At 42.0% G+C, this 17,350-nt stretch overlaps 1 protein-coding gene across 1 annotated transcript in view; it reads left to right on the top strand.

The window, feature by feature from the left end:
* The first annotated feature begins 4,072 nt into the window (after nucleotides 1–4,072).
* Nucleotides 4,073–17,350, top strand: part of CUL3 (cullin 3) — a 55,092-nt gene continuing 41,814 nt past the window's right edge. The window contains exon 1 of the mRNA XM_036388604.2: nucleotides 4,073–4,538. Coding sequence (XP_036244497.1) covers nucleotides 4,473–4,538 — 66 coding nt within the window. The 5' untranslated portion in view covers nucleotides 4,073–4,472. The remainder of the gene's footprint in view (nucleotides 4,539–17,350) is intronic.

The following is a 17,350-nucleotide window of genomic DNA, read 5'->3' as shown; positions in this document are numbered from 1 at the left end:
AATTGTTCTGTTTCTTCAAAGAGAAATGTAATACCATCCTGGTAAATCATATTTCTAAATATTGATCCTGTTTCTACAGGAAGCTATTGTCCCTGTACCTACTGAAATCTAGGAATCCTGAACACAAATCAGTCAGTTGGTTGTGATTTGCAGGAAAGGAATTAAGGCATTACAAGTATACATTTATCAGGTTGTCCTGAGCTTTTTTTTTTGTTCTTTCAGTGACTTAGAATAAGATTCTGCTTTTGGCAGAATCCTCAATATAATCAGTTAAAAGCCAGTCTGTGGTTCATTCATAGGATGCTTGAACTGTCTTGTATATGGTTAGTGTGTCACGTATCAATTATGCAAATGTGAAAGCAACCATTGCGTGCAAACCGATCCAGGCACTCACAGGAAAAAAAAGTGAAAAAAATAAAAAGATTTGGGGTGGGCAGAGCCCTCCTTCTGAATCTGGGCTTTATAGGGAGGGATCTCACTTTTTCCCACCACACAAGGAAATTTTTTTTTCTACCTTACAGTGAGTTCAAGCCCTGCAATGTTTGTCCCTGAGTCTGCAGTCAGGCATTTAGTGCTCTGCAGACCAGGATGTGGTCATTCTGTGATAGAAATACTTTTCTTTCTTTATGTTTTTGTATTTCAATCCCTCACCCCTGCATAAGGAAGACCTGAGAATATGCATGTATGATTCCTTGGAACGGATGATTACTTAAAAAAAAAAGTCACAGTTCTTGGCTTTGGTGAAACACAATTAAGCCTTACCAAGCCAAAGTCATGATTTGAAATAAAGAAATCGTATTTGCACAGGTATATATTGAATATTTTTCTGGAAGTTAGCACAAGCGATGTTCTGCCTAGAGGCCTAATTATAAAAATGTAAATTTAGATCAATTCCAATATAATGTGCTCTTTACATTCTTCTAAAATTTCTGATGCCCTTCACATGATTAAAATTGTATGTTAAGATGTAGATCAGACTATAAACCCAGTATTTAAATAATTAAAGATTTGCTGTGACCTTCAAGACATCCAGGTCAATGCAAAGGGCCATCCTTCTGGTGCTGACAGCAAGGAGGTGATGTGTTATTCAGGTGGAGATATTCTGTGTGGACTGGCAGGCACCTAAGCAATGTCCCCTGTCATTTAGTGAGATCAGCAGTATCTGAAATCAGAGGACTGATAGGACTTCAGGAAAACATAAAACCCAAACTGTAAATGACTTCTTAGGATCATGCTGAGCTGTTCTCTGCACTGGGGTAAATGGTCCTGGGGCTGTTCATAGCTCTGCATGTTGTGGTTGCTGTAAGCTGGGTTTAAGGCTGCTCAACGCTCACATTCCAACAGGGGTGACCCTCCTGTGCACAAGAACCATTCCCTCGTGGCTGGACCACAGAAGGACACGAGAGGTTTGGGACACAGCTGGGGTGACCTGGGAAGCCACAGGGTGCATCACGCTTCCTGTGCTGATCTGTCCTCCTCCACCTGCCTGTCCTCCTTCTGGTTAGACCCACCTGGATCAACACTATAAGCACTTAACAAACATCTCAGTTAGTTCCCTGTGTAAGCTTAAAGGGTAACTTATAGTGAAACCTCCTTTTGGATATTATGTATGGAAATAGAAAATTTGCACTAAAGATGGTAATTGTCTGCACCTTGGACAGCCACAGAACAGAGCTCAGACATTAAAGAAGGAGCTCCAGAGGAATCTGTGCTAGCAGATGTGACACACTGGGCCATAAATCTGCATGAAGAGAAGCTCAGGCTCCAAATTCAGGCATTTAGTAATAAAATTAGAGCTATCATTACACTTGAGCTAGTGTGTGGTAGCTATAAACTCCTGTGTAAAAGAAAGCTCTTTGATGTGAGAATAGAGATTACTTAGTAGGAGAATATTTTATTTTTTGTTGGGTGTTATGTGCCAGCCTGAACAGTGTCTGAGGGTGAGTCAGCACTCTTCTACTTTTAGATAAAAAATGTACATTAACTTAGAAGGCAAAGAGGCTGGTTGTCCAGGGCTGCCATAAGCATAAGGCTTCTGGAAGCACAGAAGCAATCATCAGAGAAGTTAATCCCAAACTCTCTGCAGTACTGGGGACAGCAAAAGTTGGGGTTTTTTTCTTTCTTGAAAGAAGAAATGCCAGATCTTCAAAAATGGTTTGTGGGGAAAGTTTTGGGTTTTGAAAAGTGCACTAAATTTATTGAAAAGAGTTCTTGCAGCATTTTCAAAATGAAAAAAAAAAAATCTGTTTTAGTATAAATTTACTTTCATTTTAGTTCTGCAAACTGTTTTTTCAAGAGTCAAACATTTTCAAATTATTTTATCCTAACTGTTATGGACTGGGAAAAAACCTGCATTAACATAAGAGGTTATCCTCATTTGGCAAAGAAAATACTTAGGAGGAGAAATTACATTGAAATTATATTGAAACAATGTGTAAGCCATATTCTTCATATTAACAACCAGTAATCTTTCCCTTCTCATCTTTGATCTGCATTTTGACTATACTGTAATTTTGAAAAGGACTGGTTCCTATTGCATAGTCATGTTGCAATCATTGTTTATTGTGTTGCTCTTATATAACACCTACTCTAGGCGTATATACTTAATTCTGATTAGGAGATTAAAAAAATATGTCATATATGAACATGCATAGTTCCAAGAGGAAGTGTTTGTAACCAACTCCAAGAGACAAAACTGGTGAAATCACTGGGACAGAAGGCAAAATAGCGCAGAGAAGGAAAGCTGTTTCTGTGCCCTGTGAACAGGTGCAGTGTGGAAAACACTGATGATGGAGTGCAAAATGTGCATCACACAATGCCGTGGTATTCAGAGTCCAGTTCAAGAGTCACCCCAGAGAAATTCTCTTCCTGGCCATGCCACCTCCTTCCTTTGGGGAATCTTGAGCAAGACATGTTTTGACGCACATTTCACTTCAAAACCCACTAACTTTTCAGTCAGCCCCCTGGCATCTGGGACCTAGATTCTTTCTGGCTGACCAGCCTAACTTCCAGAAGTGCCCCTCTGTTAACTTCCAGAATCTGACATTTTCTAACCATTCTACAGCAACTGCCCTTGGCTGAACGACCTATATTTAACTCTGGGCACATGGTAAGCGTTGCCTCAGGTGGCACCCTCATTTCCCAAGCACGCACTGCGACACAGAGCATTGGTGAATACACCTGGCACTGCACAGACACAGAGCATCGGTGAATACACCTGGCACTGTGCAGGCAGGGAGCATCAATGAATACACCTGGAACTGCACAGACACAGAGCATCGCTGAATACACCTGCCTTGCATCACGGCACTGTGCGGCGGGACTCGCCTGCCGCTGGCACGATTCACTCACAGGGGCAGCACTGGCAGCCGGGAGCTTTCCAAGGGCAGGGAATAGGAAAAGGGCCGCGGTGCCAGGCTGACACCAGGCTGACACCAGGCTGACACCAGGCTGACACCGGGCTGACACCGGGCTGACACCGGGCTGACAGCAGGTACCAGGCAGGGGGCAGGTGCTGCCGTGGCCCCGTCTGCCCGCGGGGCTGCAGCAGCTGCGAGGCCCACTGGCACAACCCTGTAGTGCCACCAAAACCTGTGCTTTAAACCTAATAAAACAACTGCCACAAGCCCGACGAGTGGGATGTGGAGCAGGTGGTGGAGTCGCCATTCCTGGAGGTGTTTAAGAGGCGTCTGGGTCTGGCGCTGGGTGATGTGGTTCAGTTACTCAGGGGCTACGGGTGAGTGGCCGGTTGGACTGCATGATTTTACAGCTCTCTTCCGCCCCCGACGATGCCGTGACACCGCGATTCCCTGCTCCCGTGGCACCGGCGGTACACGGACCCCTCCCGGGCAGCCGCGGCCCCGCCGCCCCTCACGGGACGCACCGCCCGCCCGCCTTAGCCCCGCCCCCCTCGCGCGGCGCTGCTTTCCGCCAATCAGCGGCGCCCTCCCCGCCCGCGCGCCTTCCCCGCCCTCCACTCCCCGCCCGCCGCGGCCGTGTCGGCCCGCCGGAGACGGGACGTCTCGCGAGAGCGGCGGAAAGCTCGCGAGAGCGGCGAGGTCCCCCTCCGCCCCCGCCCCCGGCCCTCCCGCCGCCCCCGCCCCGCCGCGGCCGGATCCGAGTGTGCCGGGCGGTGGGAGGGGAGGGAAGGAAGGGAACGAGAGCAAGGGAAGGAAGAGAAGGGAAGGAAGGGAAGGGGGGGCGCCCGGCCCTGCGCAGTGAGCGATGTTTGTCCGCCATCGCGGCGGAGGCTGAAGGAAGCGCCGCCAGCGGAGCGAGGGGCCCGCGCCGCCGCCTCTCCCGCCCGGCCCGGCCCGGTCGGCCCGGCCCCCGCGCCCTCCGCGCCCCCCCGGGGGCCGCACTCGCAGCGAAGGTCGCCAGCGGCCTCCCCCGGCCCCGTTCCCGGGTCCACCGCCCCGCCGCGCGTCCCCCGGCTCTGCCGCCCCGCGCCGGAGGCGCCGCCGGCCCCGAAGATGTCGAACCTGAGCAAGGGGACGGGCAGCCGGAAGGACACCAAGATGCGGATCCGCGCCTTCCCCGTGAGTACCGGCCCCGGGCCGGGCCGAGCGGCCTCCGCAGGCCCCGGCGCCCCGTGGGCCGCGCTGTGCGGCGGGGCCGCGGGCAGCGGGGGGACCTGGAGCTGTCAGCCGGCCTGGGCACCCCCGGCCCGGCGCGGCCCCCGGGGCGAGCGTGCGGAAGGCGCTCCTCGGGGAAGCGGTGCCGCACGGAGAGTGGGAGGCGGAGGAACTGGTCCCTGCGATTATCGCCTCCCTCATCAAACAAATCAATTATGAAAATCCACGGACGGCAGTGGGGAGGGGGGCAGTGGGCACCGATTTCTTTGTTTTCAAGGAAAAGGCCTCAAAGAGGGAGCCGAAGGTTATGCGCCTTCATCAACAAAATCAGTTAGCCCCGGAAGGTGAGGGGGGGAATATTTATTTATGTCTTCTGCGGAGTTTCCTCTTGCTGAATTTATCTCTCCGCTCCGTAGAAGAGGCTCTAAGTCGTACGATTATAAAATTTAGGTGGCGCAATGCCAGCTGTTCAGAAGGTGCTACTATAAACATGTAGGCATAGGTAACTTCTGCAGGTTCGCTAGAGTCCTGAGCGTTCCTTAGCTTTGAGTTACAGAGGGGAAGGAGCCAGATTATTAATTTGAGGTGCCATAACGCTGCTGTGTTTTGACAGTCGGTTCAATTAAAGCTTACAACAGAATAACAACTACAGCACGAGTAATGGCGTTGGGGAACGAGAGGAATAGGAAAGGTTCGGGCTGCCGGAGGATGACCAGGAAGCGTGTGTGTGTGTGTGTGTGCAGCGGGGTGTGTGTTAAAAAGAAGATACTTAGTTGAGTCTCTGGCTTTTAAGGCTTAGCGTTGGCTTTTCAGGTTTAGTGTGAACTTTTCAATGCTCTGTCTGATCCCAGTAGGCAGTGGTGTAGAACTAATGTGCTGTGCCTTTATAGAGAAACTGGACATACCTGTTTATCTCATTTCACTGGCAAGGCATATATCAATATATTTGCTTCATCCAAACTCTTGCTGATGAAATTAGAAGATTCTTTATAGTCTCAGCAGCCAGCTTTACAGCGATCTGAGTTACACTGTTTTACTCTTTCCTCTACTTTTAATCACTGATAGTTGCATTTAGTGGTATAAGGAAAAAGTGGGCTATGAGATCAGGAATTTTAGCTGATGATAGGTTTTTCATCTCCATATTTCATTTATTTCTTTAAAAAGCCTTTTCCAAGAATGTCAATTTTGGATTGTAGAAATAAAGGAGAAGACTTCCTGCCATGTGGCCACGGTTTTACTAACAAGCACTAGGGAAACCTGTACAAAAATAAACCATGACAAAAGCAACGTGTATGTCTTGTAACAAGCTGCACCTAAGATAGCAGTCTTTTAATTTGATAAACAGATTCATATATTCCAACTGGGAATATGTAGCTATGGGTCAGACAACAAAGGCAGACTTGGCAATGTGATAAACTGAAGTCTGTATATTTCACCTCTTCTGTTTGTGAAATTTGTTTTGTAGGGGTGAGAAATACTCTAATGGAGCCCTGTTGTTACATAAAGTTAAATATTGTCAAGTTTTTTAAAACTGTTTTTACTAGCATTGTCTTTCTTTTCAGTTGCTTAAAGAATATCTAGGTTAAAATGTGAAAAACAAAGTGTCTTCTTCCTAAAATAACTCAGTAAGTCACAAGTCATCAAGGCCTGCAACTGTATGGGGACATCTGTTGATAGCAACATTCCAGGTGTCCCCTCAGATATTTTTTTTTACCTAAGACATTTTGTTGACAATCCTGTTGATAAAGTGTTTATAGAAAAGAAGATGTACTTTGTTGAGAGATTTGGAGGGGTTTCCCTTTGTTAATTGCAGAAGTCAGCAGCTGTTGATGTAAAAATCTTAGCACACATTTTGTGTATGCCTAAGTGGTTGTGAAGCTTGGTCCAGGAAATGACTTGGTGCTAGAGACTGCAGTGGGATTGTTTGTGTCAATGAGCTGCATTTTCGTGGGGAGTAGAGTCTGTGTTTAGAAAATGTGGTACTCATGCAGCAGCTATGGACCCTGGCTCCTTTGTCCCAAATGTGGTGGTTCTACTCTTTGGCTCTCAATTAAGAGTGCTTCCAGAGGTGGTTTTGTAGGCTGCTTCAATTTGTCTTCTTATTGATCATCTTTCCTCAGGAGGTCTTTCTGTTTTAGATTGGTTTGCTTCTTGCATGGAGGTAGCTATTTACTATTACATTAGGCTAGAAACAGCCAAATTGGAATGGTGGTGTTCCTGGAGCATAGCAATATTAGCATAACTTCCTTCATGCAGGTTCTGGGTTTTTTTAATATTTTACATTTTTATAATGTTCATCATACTCCTGTTATTATGTTTAATAATAGCTAAAGGAATTGAGAAATAGTAATTTGCCAAACATTACCAAAGTTTACCTTTTCTACCTTATGAAAAATTTGATAGAAGTGGACCAAAACATTGGAAAAGCACCTGGAGATCCTAATACTCAGGAGTTAGTTTCATTCTAGATTTTTTTTAATTCTTGTAGTTGATGCCACATTATCTGTCTTCCCAAGTATCCATTAAGATTTGGTAGCTCCTGGTGTGTGCTGTGATGTGTTTTTTCGTACCTCGGGGCAGTGGCATGGGGCACACTGTTTTGCTTGTACACAAATGGGTTGTAGAGTAATCAAAAATAACTGAGAAGAACGTTTCTCTGTATGTTTCACCAGTTGTCCTTTGCTAATTTATAAACTATCTTACTATAAAGAACTTTGCCTTCTCGTGTTCATCCTGACTTAAAGACGGTGATAATCTTTGTATTCGAGGTAATCCAGATGAGGATGCATTCTCTGAGACTTCAGACTTGAGCATATTTCAAACAACAGAAATAAATTTCTGAGACAGTTTGTTGTATATTCAGGAAAGCAAACTCATGAGGTTAAGCTTGTGCAGTTATCCTTATGTACCATCACAGAAGATTTCCACTGTGCTACTTTCCACTTCTGGTACTTTTAACACCTCCATAAAATGTAGCTGTTCCACATTTACCTAAGGTCTATCCAGACAGCATTCAGGGTGATGTAAAAGCCAGAGATGGAACAGTGCAAGAGGGCTTTCAAAAGACAGAAGGTTCCTTTTTCTCAAGCAGTCTTCAAACTTTGGTGTTTCAAATTCAGGCACACTGCAACAGATATGAATATGGATGCTAAAAATAACAATATTTCAGAAATTCATGTAATTGTCCATGATGTGCGTTGACTGCAGTTAGTAAGTTAGGTTTTTTAAAATTATTTGGAAGAGTGCAGTGGTCTACTGATGTCATGTGCATTATATGAAAATGCAGGTCTGATACATCTACAGAACATTAATTGCACCTGTTTTGAAGTGTTGGGAGTTGTTTTCTTCCAGATTTAAAGGTGTCTCAGGGTCTCAAATTGGCTGTCACTCCTTAACTCTCAGTGAGCCCATTACTGCTGGCTGCAGGAATACTTTCAAAGCTCTCAAGTTTGCAGCAAATCTGATTTTAAGATGATTTAGTTGATCTGTCAAAAATGCTGCCAAAAATGGTAGGTTTGCACTTAAAACTTTTGAAGAGATGTGATTTCTGTAAGGGAGGTCTAGAATGTATAAATTATGGTTTTTGTAAGTGTATTTGAGCTGTTTTGCTGTGACTGGTTAGCTAGTGGAAAACTGTAGCCTTAAATGTATTTTGACGGGAAAGTTGTACATAGTAAAAAAAAATTGACATTTCTTAGAGAAATATTTAGAATGTAGGAATTCAGAAAGCATTTTGGGAATCAGTTTTCAAAATTTAAACAAGCAACATTAAGCTGTGTTGAATGAACTTTTTTGCAAGAGCTCATTCTTCTCTCAATGCAGGTGTCACCATAAAATTGGTTGGACAGATCTTTCTGAAAGCCAGCATGACCCACTGTAGCTTATTGGGTTTGATCATTACAGTTGGAGGGGTTTTTTTTGAATGCTTCCAATAATTTTCCTTTCCTGCAGAGATATCTTTCAACTCCAGAGCAGTGCTACAAAGTAGTGTGTTGCCTGTTCTCAGAACTATTTTGGTGGATCAGTGTTACACAGTTACGTTATGAGTTCTGCACAGCATTTAGAGAGAGATTCTACATGTGCACTTGCAGTAGAACAAGTCTTTAAAAATGTGGAAGCTTCTGACTAGTTTTATTTGAAATACTTGTGCCCAAGGAAATTCTCATTTTGATCAATCTTGTGCAGAAAGACAGACAACCTTTGGTTTCCTTCAACTGTTTATTGATTGATGTGACTTCTTCTTGAAGAAAGTTACATAAACTTAGAAGTAAATAACTCCAGCTCTTCCATGAGAAAGTATTAAGACTCATATTTTCATTGCCAGCACTCCTTTCTCCTCCATCTAACAGCCACTTGTTCTAGGCTTTGTGTAGGCAGAAGGCTTTTTTTTTTTCAGGGAGCACCAACTGCTTCTGTGGTTTGTTTTGAGTCTTGGGGAATTGATGATGCAAGTTGAGATGAGGTTTGTTAAATTTATGCTTCAGCCTACAGCATGAAGATCTATCAGTTCCAGAAGTTGGTGTAAATTTGGTCCATCTTGAGCATCTTAGAGCAGATAGCCCCTAGAAAAACCACTGAAGTGTGGTTAAATTTTGAAGCATTCAGGTTATGTAAGCAGTACGTGAGGATCTGCTGTGGCTTGTAACCCTCAGAGCTTGTGTGAGGTGTTGGGGAGAGCAGGGAGAGGCAGGGAACGTGGGAAAAGAGTGGAATGGGGGGTGGTTCACTGCAGGCTTTTTCTGCTCTGAATAAAATAATGTGAACATACCAAGTGCTGTGAGATCACCTGGTTAACTCCATGCTTTACATGCTTGGCTTGTGAATCTTGATTACTTTGTGTTCTCAGACATATTTATGAGAGCATGTTAGATAGACCCATGTAGCATTCACAGTCATGAGTTCACATTCAGAACCTGAAATTTGGTAGGCTTAAAAACTAGGAATAAAACAGACCAAAACACTAAAACATTCAAAGGAAGGGGGTTTGTGCAAATTGAGAAAAACATGGAAATACTTGCTTACTGGACAGTTAAACTTATGAAATCCTACCAGTTTTCACAATTTATTTTTTTTAAGGAAATGCTGTGAGCAAACTGAATGTCCTGATAATACATTTAGAATTTTTAAAAGGTGAGAGCACTAATTCCAGGGCAGTCTGAGTAGTTTGTTGTAGGTGGGTTTTTATTTGGTTGTTTTATTTGTAACACATGGTGCATATTATCACTTAGTTTTTGTTAGCATCTCGTTAGCATTCCTCAGTTCTGTAGGTGTTTAGGTTTCAGTTACAAATTTTCTTGTTTTTCCTTGTTAACTGGGCTATAAGTTCTGAGCAATCATCATTTGTGTTGGCATAGAGTTTTGAGCCAGTGCCTTTGCATGGCTCAGGAAGGAGCAGTGCCATTTATGAATCTTCCTGTATTTGAAATTTGCTTGATTTTGCACAGGACTGCAAGACTAAAGCTGAAGTGATCTGTTAGGATTTTTATACTGCCAATTCAATCTGAGCTTTTTCAAGTGGCTTCATTAGGGTTCTTCACTCAAGTTGTATAGTAATGCATTATTAAACAGGGATTACTAATTTTCCCTGGTAGTGATAGGTAAAAGAACTCTATGAGAGTAGCTATAAAATTGATAGTTTTTGATATTCTACATGAATAATTGTAATAGTGGTATGTAACATAAAATTGGGCTTTTTTCTGTAAAAGATAGTAGAATTTCTCAAAATTTTCCTTTTAATCTGTTCTGGACAGGTACACACAGCATAAGTGACCCTTTTTTTTCAGAATTTCAAGCAGGTATTCTGAGGTCTTGGGCTTTGCAGGTGCTTTTAAATTTCCATCACCACGACTGATGTGCAGTGTCAATGTCTCTGTATGTGGTGAAAACATTTTGTGATAGACTGGGACAGATTTTTCTTAAGATAGTTTGAGTGAGTCCATTCATAAAACAGTGATTGTGTTACAGTCTGTGATAGGTTCTTGACCTTGTACATATGCTCACTGGATCTTATCTTTGATTTCTAGTAGCTGTACAAGTGGAAAAGCAGCTCTTGAGAAGTAAGGTCATGCTTTTCATTCTGAGTCAGGTTATGTGGAAACACAGAGCAGGAAAGTAGCATTGTAGAAACTCCAGCACAACCAGGCACACTTTTAATCACATGATTATTTTATTTTTCTGAGGTCAGTTAAAGCCAGTAGAATTTTTAAATGACTGATGTTTCTTTTCTGAAAGTGCAGGTACTGGCATCTCAGCATAAGTAAATACTGTTAAATGGCTTAACAAAAGAACTTCCATATTGACTTCAACATTTTAGAAAGGTAAAAAGTGCACTTAATGCATGAGTGCTGCAAGGAGGACAAAACTGTAATAAACACTTATGTGTGAATGGTGTTTGCAGTGGAGTGGCCTCAATTCTTTAATTAGCTGTGTATAAAATCAGTGTTTGAGGGCTGAAACTGTCTTGCTTGTAGTTTAAATAAGGTAGAATACTATGTAAAATGTGAGCAGATAACTGGCTTTATTGGTGTATGGTTATGAATGAGGTGCATTTGTGGAAAAGACAATTTTTGTTTAATGCTAATGAGAATAAACATAAATTAAGGCAATAACTTAAATTATACATGTGAATGATACAAAATTGGACAAGCTTATATAATAAATTCATAACATGAATTTCTTAGATGGCATGTGGTCTGAGCATAGGCTGTGATGTCTTTTTCTTACGTTTTGTAAGTGAAGGATCTTTGTTGAAATAAACATTTTACTTCCACACTAGTTTTGTTTTTAAAGTGTTGATAGCATCTGAGTAGACCTGTTTTTATATATTACATACATGGATTTAATTTTCTGTATAGTTGTGAATTTTTTTCTTTTGCAAAAATTTCAGTGCTAGTCTTAAGTGTTGCAGGCACTGCTGATCTGTGCATCTGATCGTGGAGTTTGCTCCACGTGGTACAGAAATGCCCCAGAGAGAGGTTATTGTCAGGACACAGTGGTATTGATGATCTGTAAATTTGTAAGAGGTTTATTAATTGTGTCTTCTTTCTCCTACCTGAAGCTGAGGAGGAAAAAAGAATCATCCTGTGTTGGCCTCTGTTTACCATAAAATTTTCTCTTTCTGTTCCTATGCAAGTTCTCAAATTGTTCTGCTGCTGTTATTATGGAGGAGGAGTTTTCATCAAGCCCCCAAAACCCCTCAAAGCCCTTCAGCCCCACCATCTCCCTCTCTTCCTTCATCCCCCTCATCATTCATTGTGTTCCTTGTTTTGAAATGACTACAGGAAATGTGTCTGCAATCTGTATAAGCTGCTGTGTATTTCACAGATTTCCTCTTTACGTAGTGTTGATTTTTGGACAATTGTAAAATACTGAGCTACTTGTAGGTTAATTGAAAAAAGCTAGAAACAATTCCTGTGGGATTTGCCTTCAGTGTTGAGTAGGTGAGGAATGGGCTATTTGTGGTTCAGGGAAGCTTTCTGAATTCAGGTCATCAAAGGTGGAAAGTTAATGAACTAATAGATTTTTTCTCTTGGAGAGATGATACCCCTGAGGAGACTCAGTGCCTTCCACAGGAGGTAGGGATGGGCAGAACAGCATTGCTCTTTCCTTTGGCACTTCCTAACTGGGATTGAGGCATGCAGCATCTGTCATTATTTAAGGTTATTATAATGTTCATATTATAGAAGTTACCAATATAAAAGATTTACCAAAAAAAATTGATAAATTTAATCCCTTATTAAATTAAGACTTTTTATTTCTACTTTGTAGTGCTTGTTGAGTAAGATGGTCTTAAAACTAAATGGAGATACGATCACATACTGAATCAAAGTTTTAGTCTGTTCTGACTAGGTTAAAAGCAATATTTCTGTTAATTTAGAGTTAGGAATGATCTGAGCAGTCTGGGGTATAGTGATGGTGCTTCTTCTGACTGTGACCTGTTGTCAAGTATGGCAGTCTCAGGACAACCTGCTGCTCCTCACCTGAGTGCTGAGCTTCCACTGTTGTAAAAAGAAATTAAGAGAGTCAGGGACCTAAATCCCACTGAAATTTGAGATTTCCAGCTATCTTCAGTCTTTGCTAGTAAATCTTGTTAGGTTATATGTAAACAAACACCTTCCCTTTCTGCTTTCAAGTCTTTGGTAAATTGGAAGTAACTCCAGTGGAAGAGGAAGGAGCCACCTTCCTCCTCCTGCAGTGTAAGAGCCTGCACATGGCCCCTTATCCCAAGTAAGCAGCTTTGAGGAAATTTGCAGGTGACTGTAATTTATGTAGTTTGCTCACAGTCATGCCATCCTCAGGTTTTGTCCTTGGCTCTTACAAGCTTTTATTGCAGTAGGATGCTAAAATGGCTTGAATGAAATTTTTAGGATTTGGCCCTGTTCGTAAATGGGAAAAGGCATTCCCAGTAATTTATATATTTTGTGCCACTGTTTGCAGTCTTGTCATTTCACCTTTGCCAAGAGCCTGTTTGACAGCTGCAGACACACAGCTGAGTTGTACCTGTGCCTCCCCACACTTACAGACCTCCAGGATCCTACTGACAAGTGAGAGGAATGATTCACTGCCAGAAATCCAGATTTTCTTTGTTCAATAGTCTGCTGTTCTTATTAGGTTCAAATATTTTCTTTTAACACCAACTTTGTTTAGCGTAGAAACAAAGCTATTTTATTTCTTTCAGGAACATAATTCCTCCTGTTACACGAGCCTTTTACATTTTTTTCCATAGTTTTAGTTTGAGGAAAGTTGTTTTAGGATTACTACTTCTGAAGTAGTCAGGAGGACTCTAAACGTCTCATTAGTTTTCAAAATACTGATAACAATTTTTATTCTTTTGGGTAGGACAGAGGAAGTAGATAGATCTTTGGTGTCAAATCCTTGTATTTCTTCCTCTGTTTCATTCAGAATGGATTTTTCTTGAGTTAAGCAATCCTGACACAATACACTCTTTTTTTTCCCTCACGTGTTATCTGCACCATAAGTGACAGTACATCTACTAAAACTAGTCCACAACTTACTTCAGGTCTGAAAATGCTTCTGGTAATTTCCAAAGCTAAAAGGGAAAGATCACACTTTGTGAACTGTGGCTTAGATCTGGACTTCAGCTCTGAGTTTGCAGAGAAGAGTGTAGACAGCATGTAGCAGTATATAGTGTATATGGAGTGTATATACAGCAGTATAGACAGCTCTGCTTTACCCTCGTTAGTTTGAAGTGCTCTTGGGAAATCAGTCCTTTCATTGCAGGTGTTTTATAATCCTCCTCTGTTTTCAGGTACTGTAGAAGTGTCACTGAATGTTTTTGAAAAGAGCCTTGGTTAATAATGTCACTTTTGGCTGTTTAAGCATTTCCATTCTGTATCAGTGACAACTGTCTTTTGAGCTAGAACTTTCTAGATTTAGCCTCTTAGCAGTTCAGTTCTTCTAGAAGCTTGAACAACACCAATTAATTGTTTTCTTTTAAATACAACGTTAAAAAAAATAAGTTTCATAATGTCAGGTGGGCAAAAGCTTGCATCATGGCAGGGGAGATTTACTCATTCACAGTGAATGCCTTTTGATATTGGAAAGGCATTTACATTTGTCTGCACATGCTAGAGAAAAAATGTTATTTAAAAACTTGAATTTCTGTATTTTAATTAAATATTATTCTGATGTCTTCTTTGGGCAAAGCATGCAACTGTAGAATAAAGTCTTAAGTGTAAATAGTAGCACCTTAGAAAGTTTATGTTGAAAATAAGTTTATTTTGGTGTGTTTGCTTTGCTTTTCCTCAGTATCCAGCCCTTTTGGAGGACAACATCCATTAATCCATGCTGAATAAAGCATATGCTTATTTCAAGCAATTTGGGTCTTGTGGGAAATAAGTAGCAAGGCAAATGAGTGAGGAAGAGACATAGTTAAGCTTGGTATAAATGATCACAGATGCAGGTGCTCCCAACTTATCCCCTGCTGTTACTTAACCTGCTGATAGAGATTTTAGAGAGAGCCTTGAAGACTAGTCTGTGTGAATCCATATATATACACCAATAAATGGATGAAAAATGAGACTGCATTCATTTTTCACTGGCCCACACAGACTAGCAGTATTCTGCCTTTGTCTGTATTAATAAGAGTTCTTTTTATCTGTAGTAATAAAGTGCCTGAAGGAGCCTTTTGTAAGTTGAGCATCATAAATTGCAAAGTGAACCCATAAGTTGATTTTTGGGGAGTATCACAGTTTGTAGTTGCCCATTATTATGAGATAGTGTTGGGAAAGTGTGCAAAGGCCTGTAAGAAGAAAGTTGTCTTTGTTCACAGAATCACCACTGTGTAACTTCATGTTTCAGTTTGTTTGCCTCTTCAGAATGTCTCTGTTTCTTGCATTTTTTAAAGAAATGAAACAAACTTTATGATTATCTTTTGCCTTGTGTTTATCTGGTAAGTGATGGCTGCTCAAAATTGCATAGTTCATAGTCTCAGTTCAGATGAAGCAGGTGTTTGGGAGTTGTTGTTCTGTTTTCTCCCCTTCAGCATTTTATGTTCCATAGATTTGCAAGACTAAAGATGAGGAAGGGCATTTGGGAAAAACAAAGAAACTGTATTAAATGGCAGTTGAAATCTAGAGTGAGAGAGGTATGTTGGTAGTTCAAGATTAGTCTCATCCTTCTGAATTGGTTCCTAAAATATGACAGATAAATGAGTATCTGATCCTTAATTTTGTTCAGTTGCCTAAACATGTCAAAACTGTTGCTGCAGTATTGCATGTTCTAATAAAGACTTCTTTTAAACTTTTCATCTAGTCTGTTAAATTTTGCTGTTGTGTAGTGAAACTCCTGTCAGGCCTAGCTATAATGCAGGCAGGTGTTACATTTTGAGAGAAGAAACAAATCCTTTTTCCTGGGATTTACTAGAAAAGGAAGTTCTTGGAGCATATTGCATTTTGCTGTAAAGCTCAAAACCAGCCAGCCAACCCTTCCTCTTCAAGCTCCTAGCCCAGAGCAGCCCTTGTGTTGTGAGGAGCCCAGCATGCTCTGAGACAATGCCTTGGAGGTGAACCAGGTGTGTCAGTCATGGTGCAGGAGTGACTCCTGCTTTTTAGGAGCCATCACTTTTGGGGCTGCTTAACCCAACTGCTCCGTGCTGGCAGAATGGCCTTTCAGTGCTGCAGAACCCATCCAAGCCAAGTGGAGAAGAAAAGGGTTTCCTCTAAAACACTGCAGCTCTTGGATGTTTGTTGAGAAGGAGGACTCTTCTTTGATTTCATTGCATGTTCTGCTTGCTTCTGCTGAGCAAAGCCTGGGAAGGAGAGGTGGATATGGCAATTTCTGCATTTCTGTCCCTGACTGAGTATTGTCAGGGAGCCCTGCCAGCAGAGGCTTGAGCCTTTCTGAGGGTGAGACCAGAGTTGATTCTTCCCTTGGCCTTCAGAGGATTTCTCTCAGCACTGGTTACTCACCTGCTGAGCCTGGAACATGGTGCAGGCTGGGAATATTCCTTGCAGGAGGAATCTGGAGAAGTTTAGTGTAGGGTTTGCCCACCCAAACAAGGGCAATGCTTGAATATCAGGGGAAGAGTGAAGAACAAAACACAGATATTAAAAATTGTGTCAGTATTTAATCTTGTAAATGACAACTGGCAGATGTCATAAGCATGTTATAGGCATTGATTCCCCCCCACCACACACACCCTCTGAGGGAGTATAATACTGTAATAGGCATTTCCTGACACTCCTTAGGAGATGGGGATAATACTGTATTGTCATCTTTGATTGTTGCTAAAGGTCACCTAGGAGCAAAAGGTGTCCTACTTATCAGGACAGTTTTGGTAGAGCATTTCTAGGACTTCCCTGTGACTCTTGACAGATGTCCTAAGATGTATAGCCCAGATGCAGGAGAAGAGCAGTGAGACAGGGTGCCCCTTACTTTCTTCATGCTCCTTCTCTTAGCCTTCAGTCATGCTTTTGTGTGTCACAGCCAACCTGTTCAGATAACACAGTTGAGGAACTTTGTGGAACTTTGTTTGTTGTGGTTGTTCAGAGATCAGTTGTTTTTATTGGTGGGAGAGTGTGTGTAGCCCATGCATCCTCTTCCAGATGTACTCATTGTTACATGGTGAGGAAAACTTAAGAACTCAGAAAAGTGTGGACATTGAACTCTCCATTTGACATTCATAGAAGTACATTTTATCTGTTCTGTAGTTGAAAAAAATGTAGTTCCATATCTTAATATGCCATTTTTCAAAGATATTCTTGGAGCAAATGCTAGACAATGTATCTCTGTCATTGTAAATTCTTGTCTTTTAAATTAACAATATTCAAAGGGTTTATAAAAATTCAAATAGTGATTAGGTTCTGAGGCAGGAAATGTGCTGCTCTTGCCCTTTTCTGGATAACCTCAGCCAAACTTCATCCAGAATGAAGGATCCAGGCTCAGGATACTGAGTTACTGTGTGACAGACTATTTAACAGCATCTTGATGAATGCCCTGTCTTGCAGTGGAAGGGACAGTGTTGGTGACAGTCTCCTTGTCCTCAAGGACTGTGCCCCTGTGGTGGCAGTTTTAGATGACAGCAGCTGGACCCATCTCATTTTTTCTGCGAGGGATAGGAAATGGGGGAGTGAGAATAGGTGGCAGTTATTAGGTGCAAATGTTACTCCCAGCACTGGTAACTGACTTTAATTGTTGGTATCCACTCACTTCCTTCAAGGTAGAGAGCATAAACACCTGTATTCTGTAATTCCACTTGGTTCTTGTCCCAGTGCGCTGTGGTATTAGACATGTGAAGGATGTCATGGGAAGGAATG

Source organism: Molothrus ater, chromosome 10 (assembly GCF_012460135.2).
Source record: "Molothrus ater isolate BHLD 08-10-18 breed brown headed cowbird chromosome 10, BPBGC_Mater_1.1, whole genome shotgun sequence".
In the NCBI taxonomy this organism is placed as follows: domain Eukaryota; kingdom Metazoa; phylum Chordata; class Aves; order Passeriformes; family Icteridae; genus Molothrus; species Molothrus ater.
The sequence above is the reverse complement of the archived record's forward strand: the minus strand, read 5'-3'. Positions and strand labels throughout refer to the sequence as shown.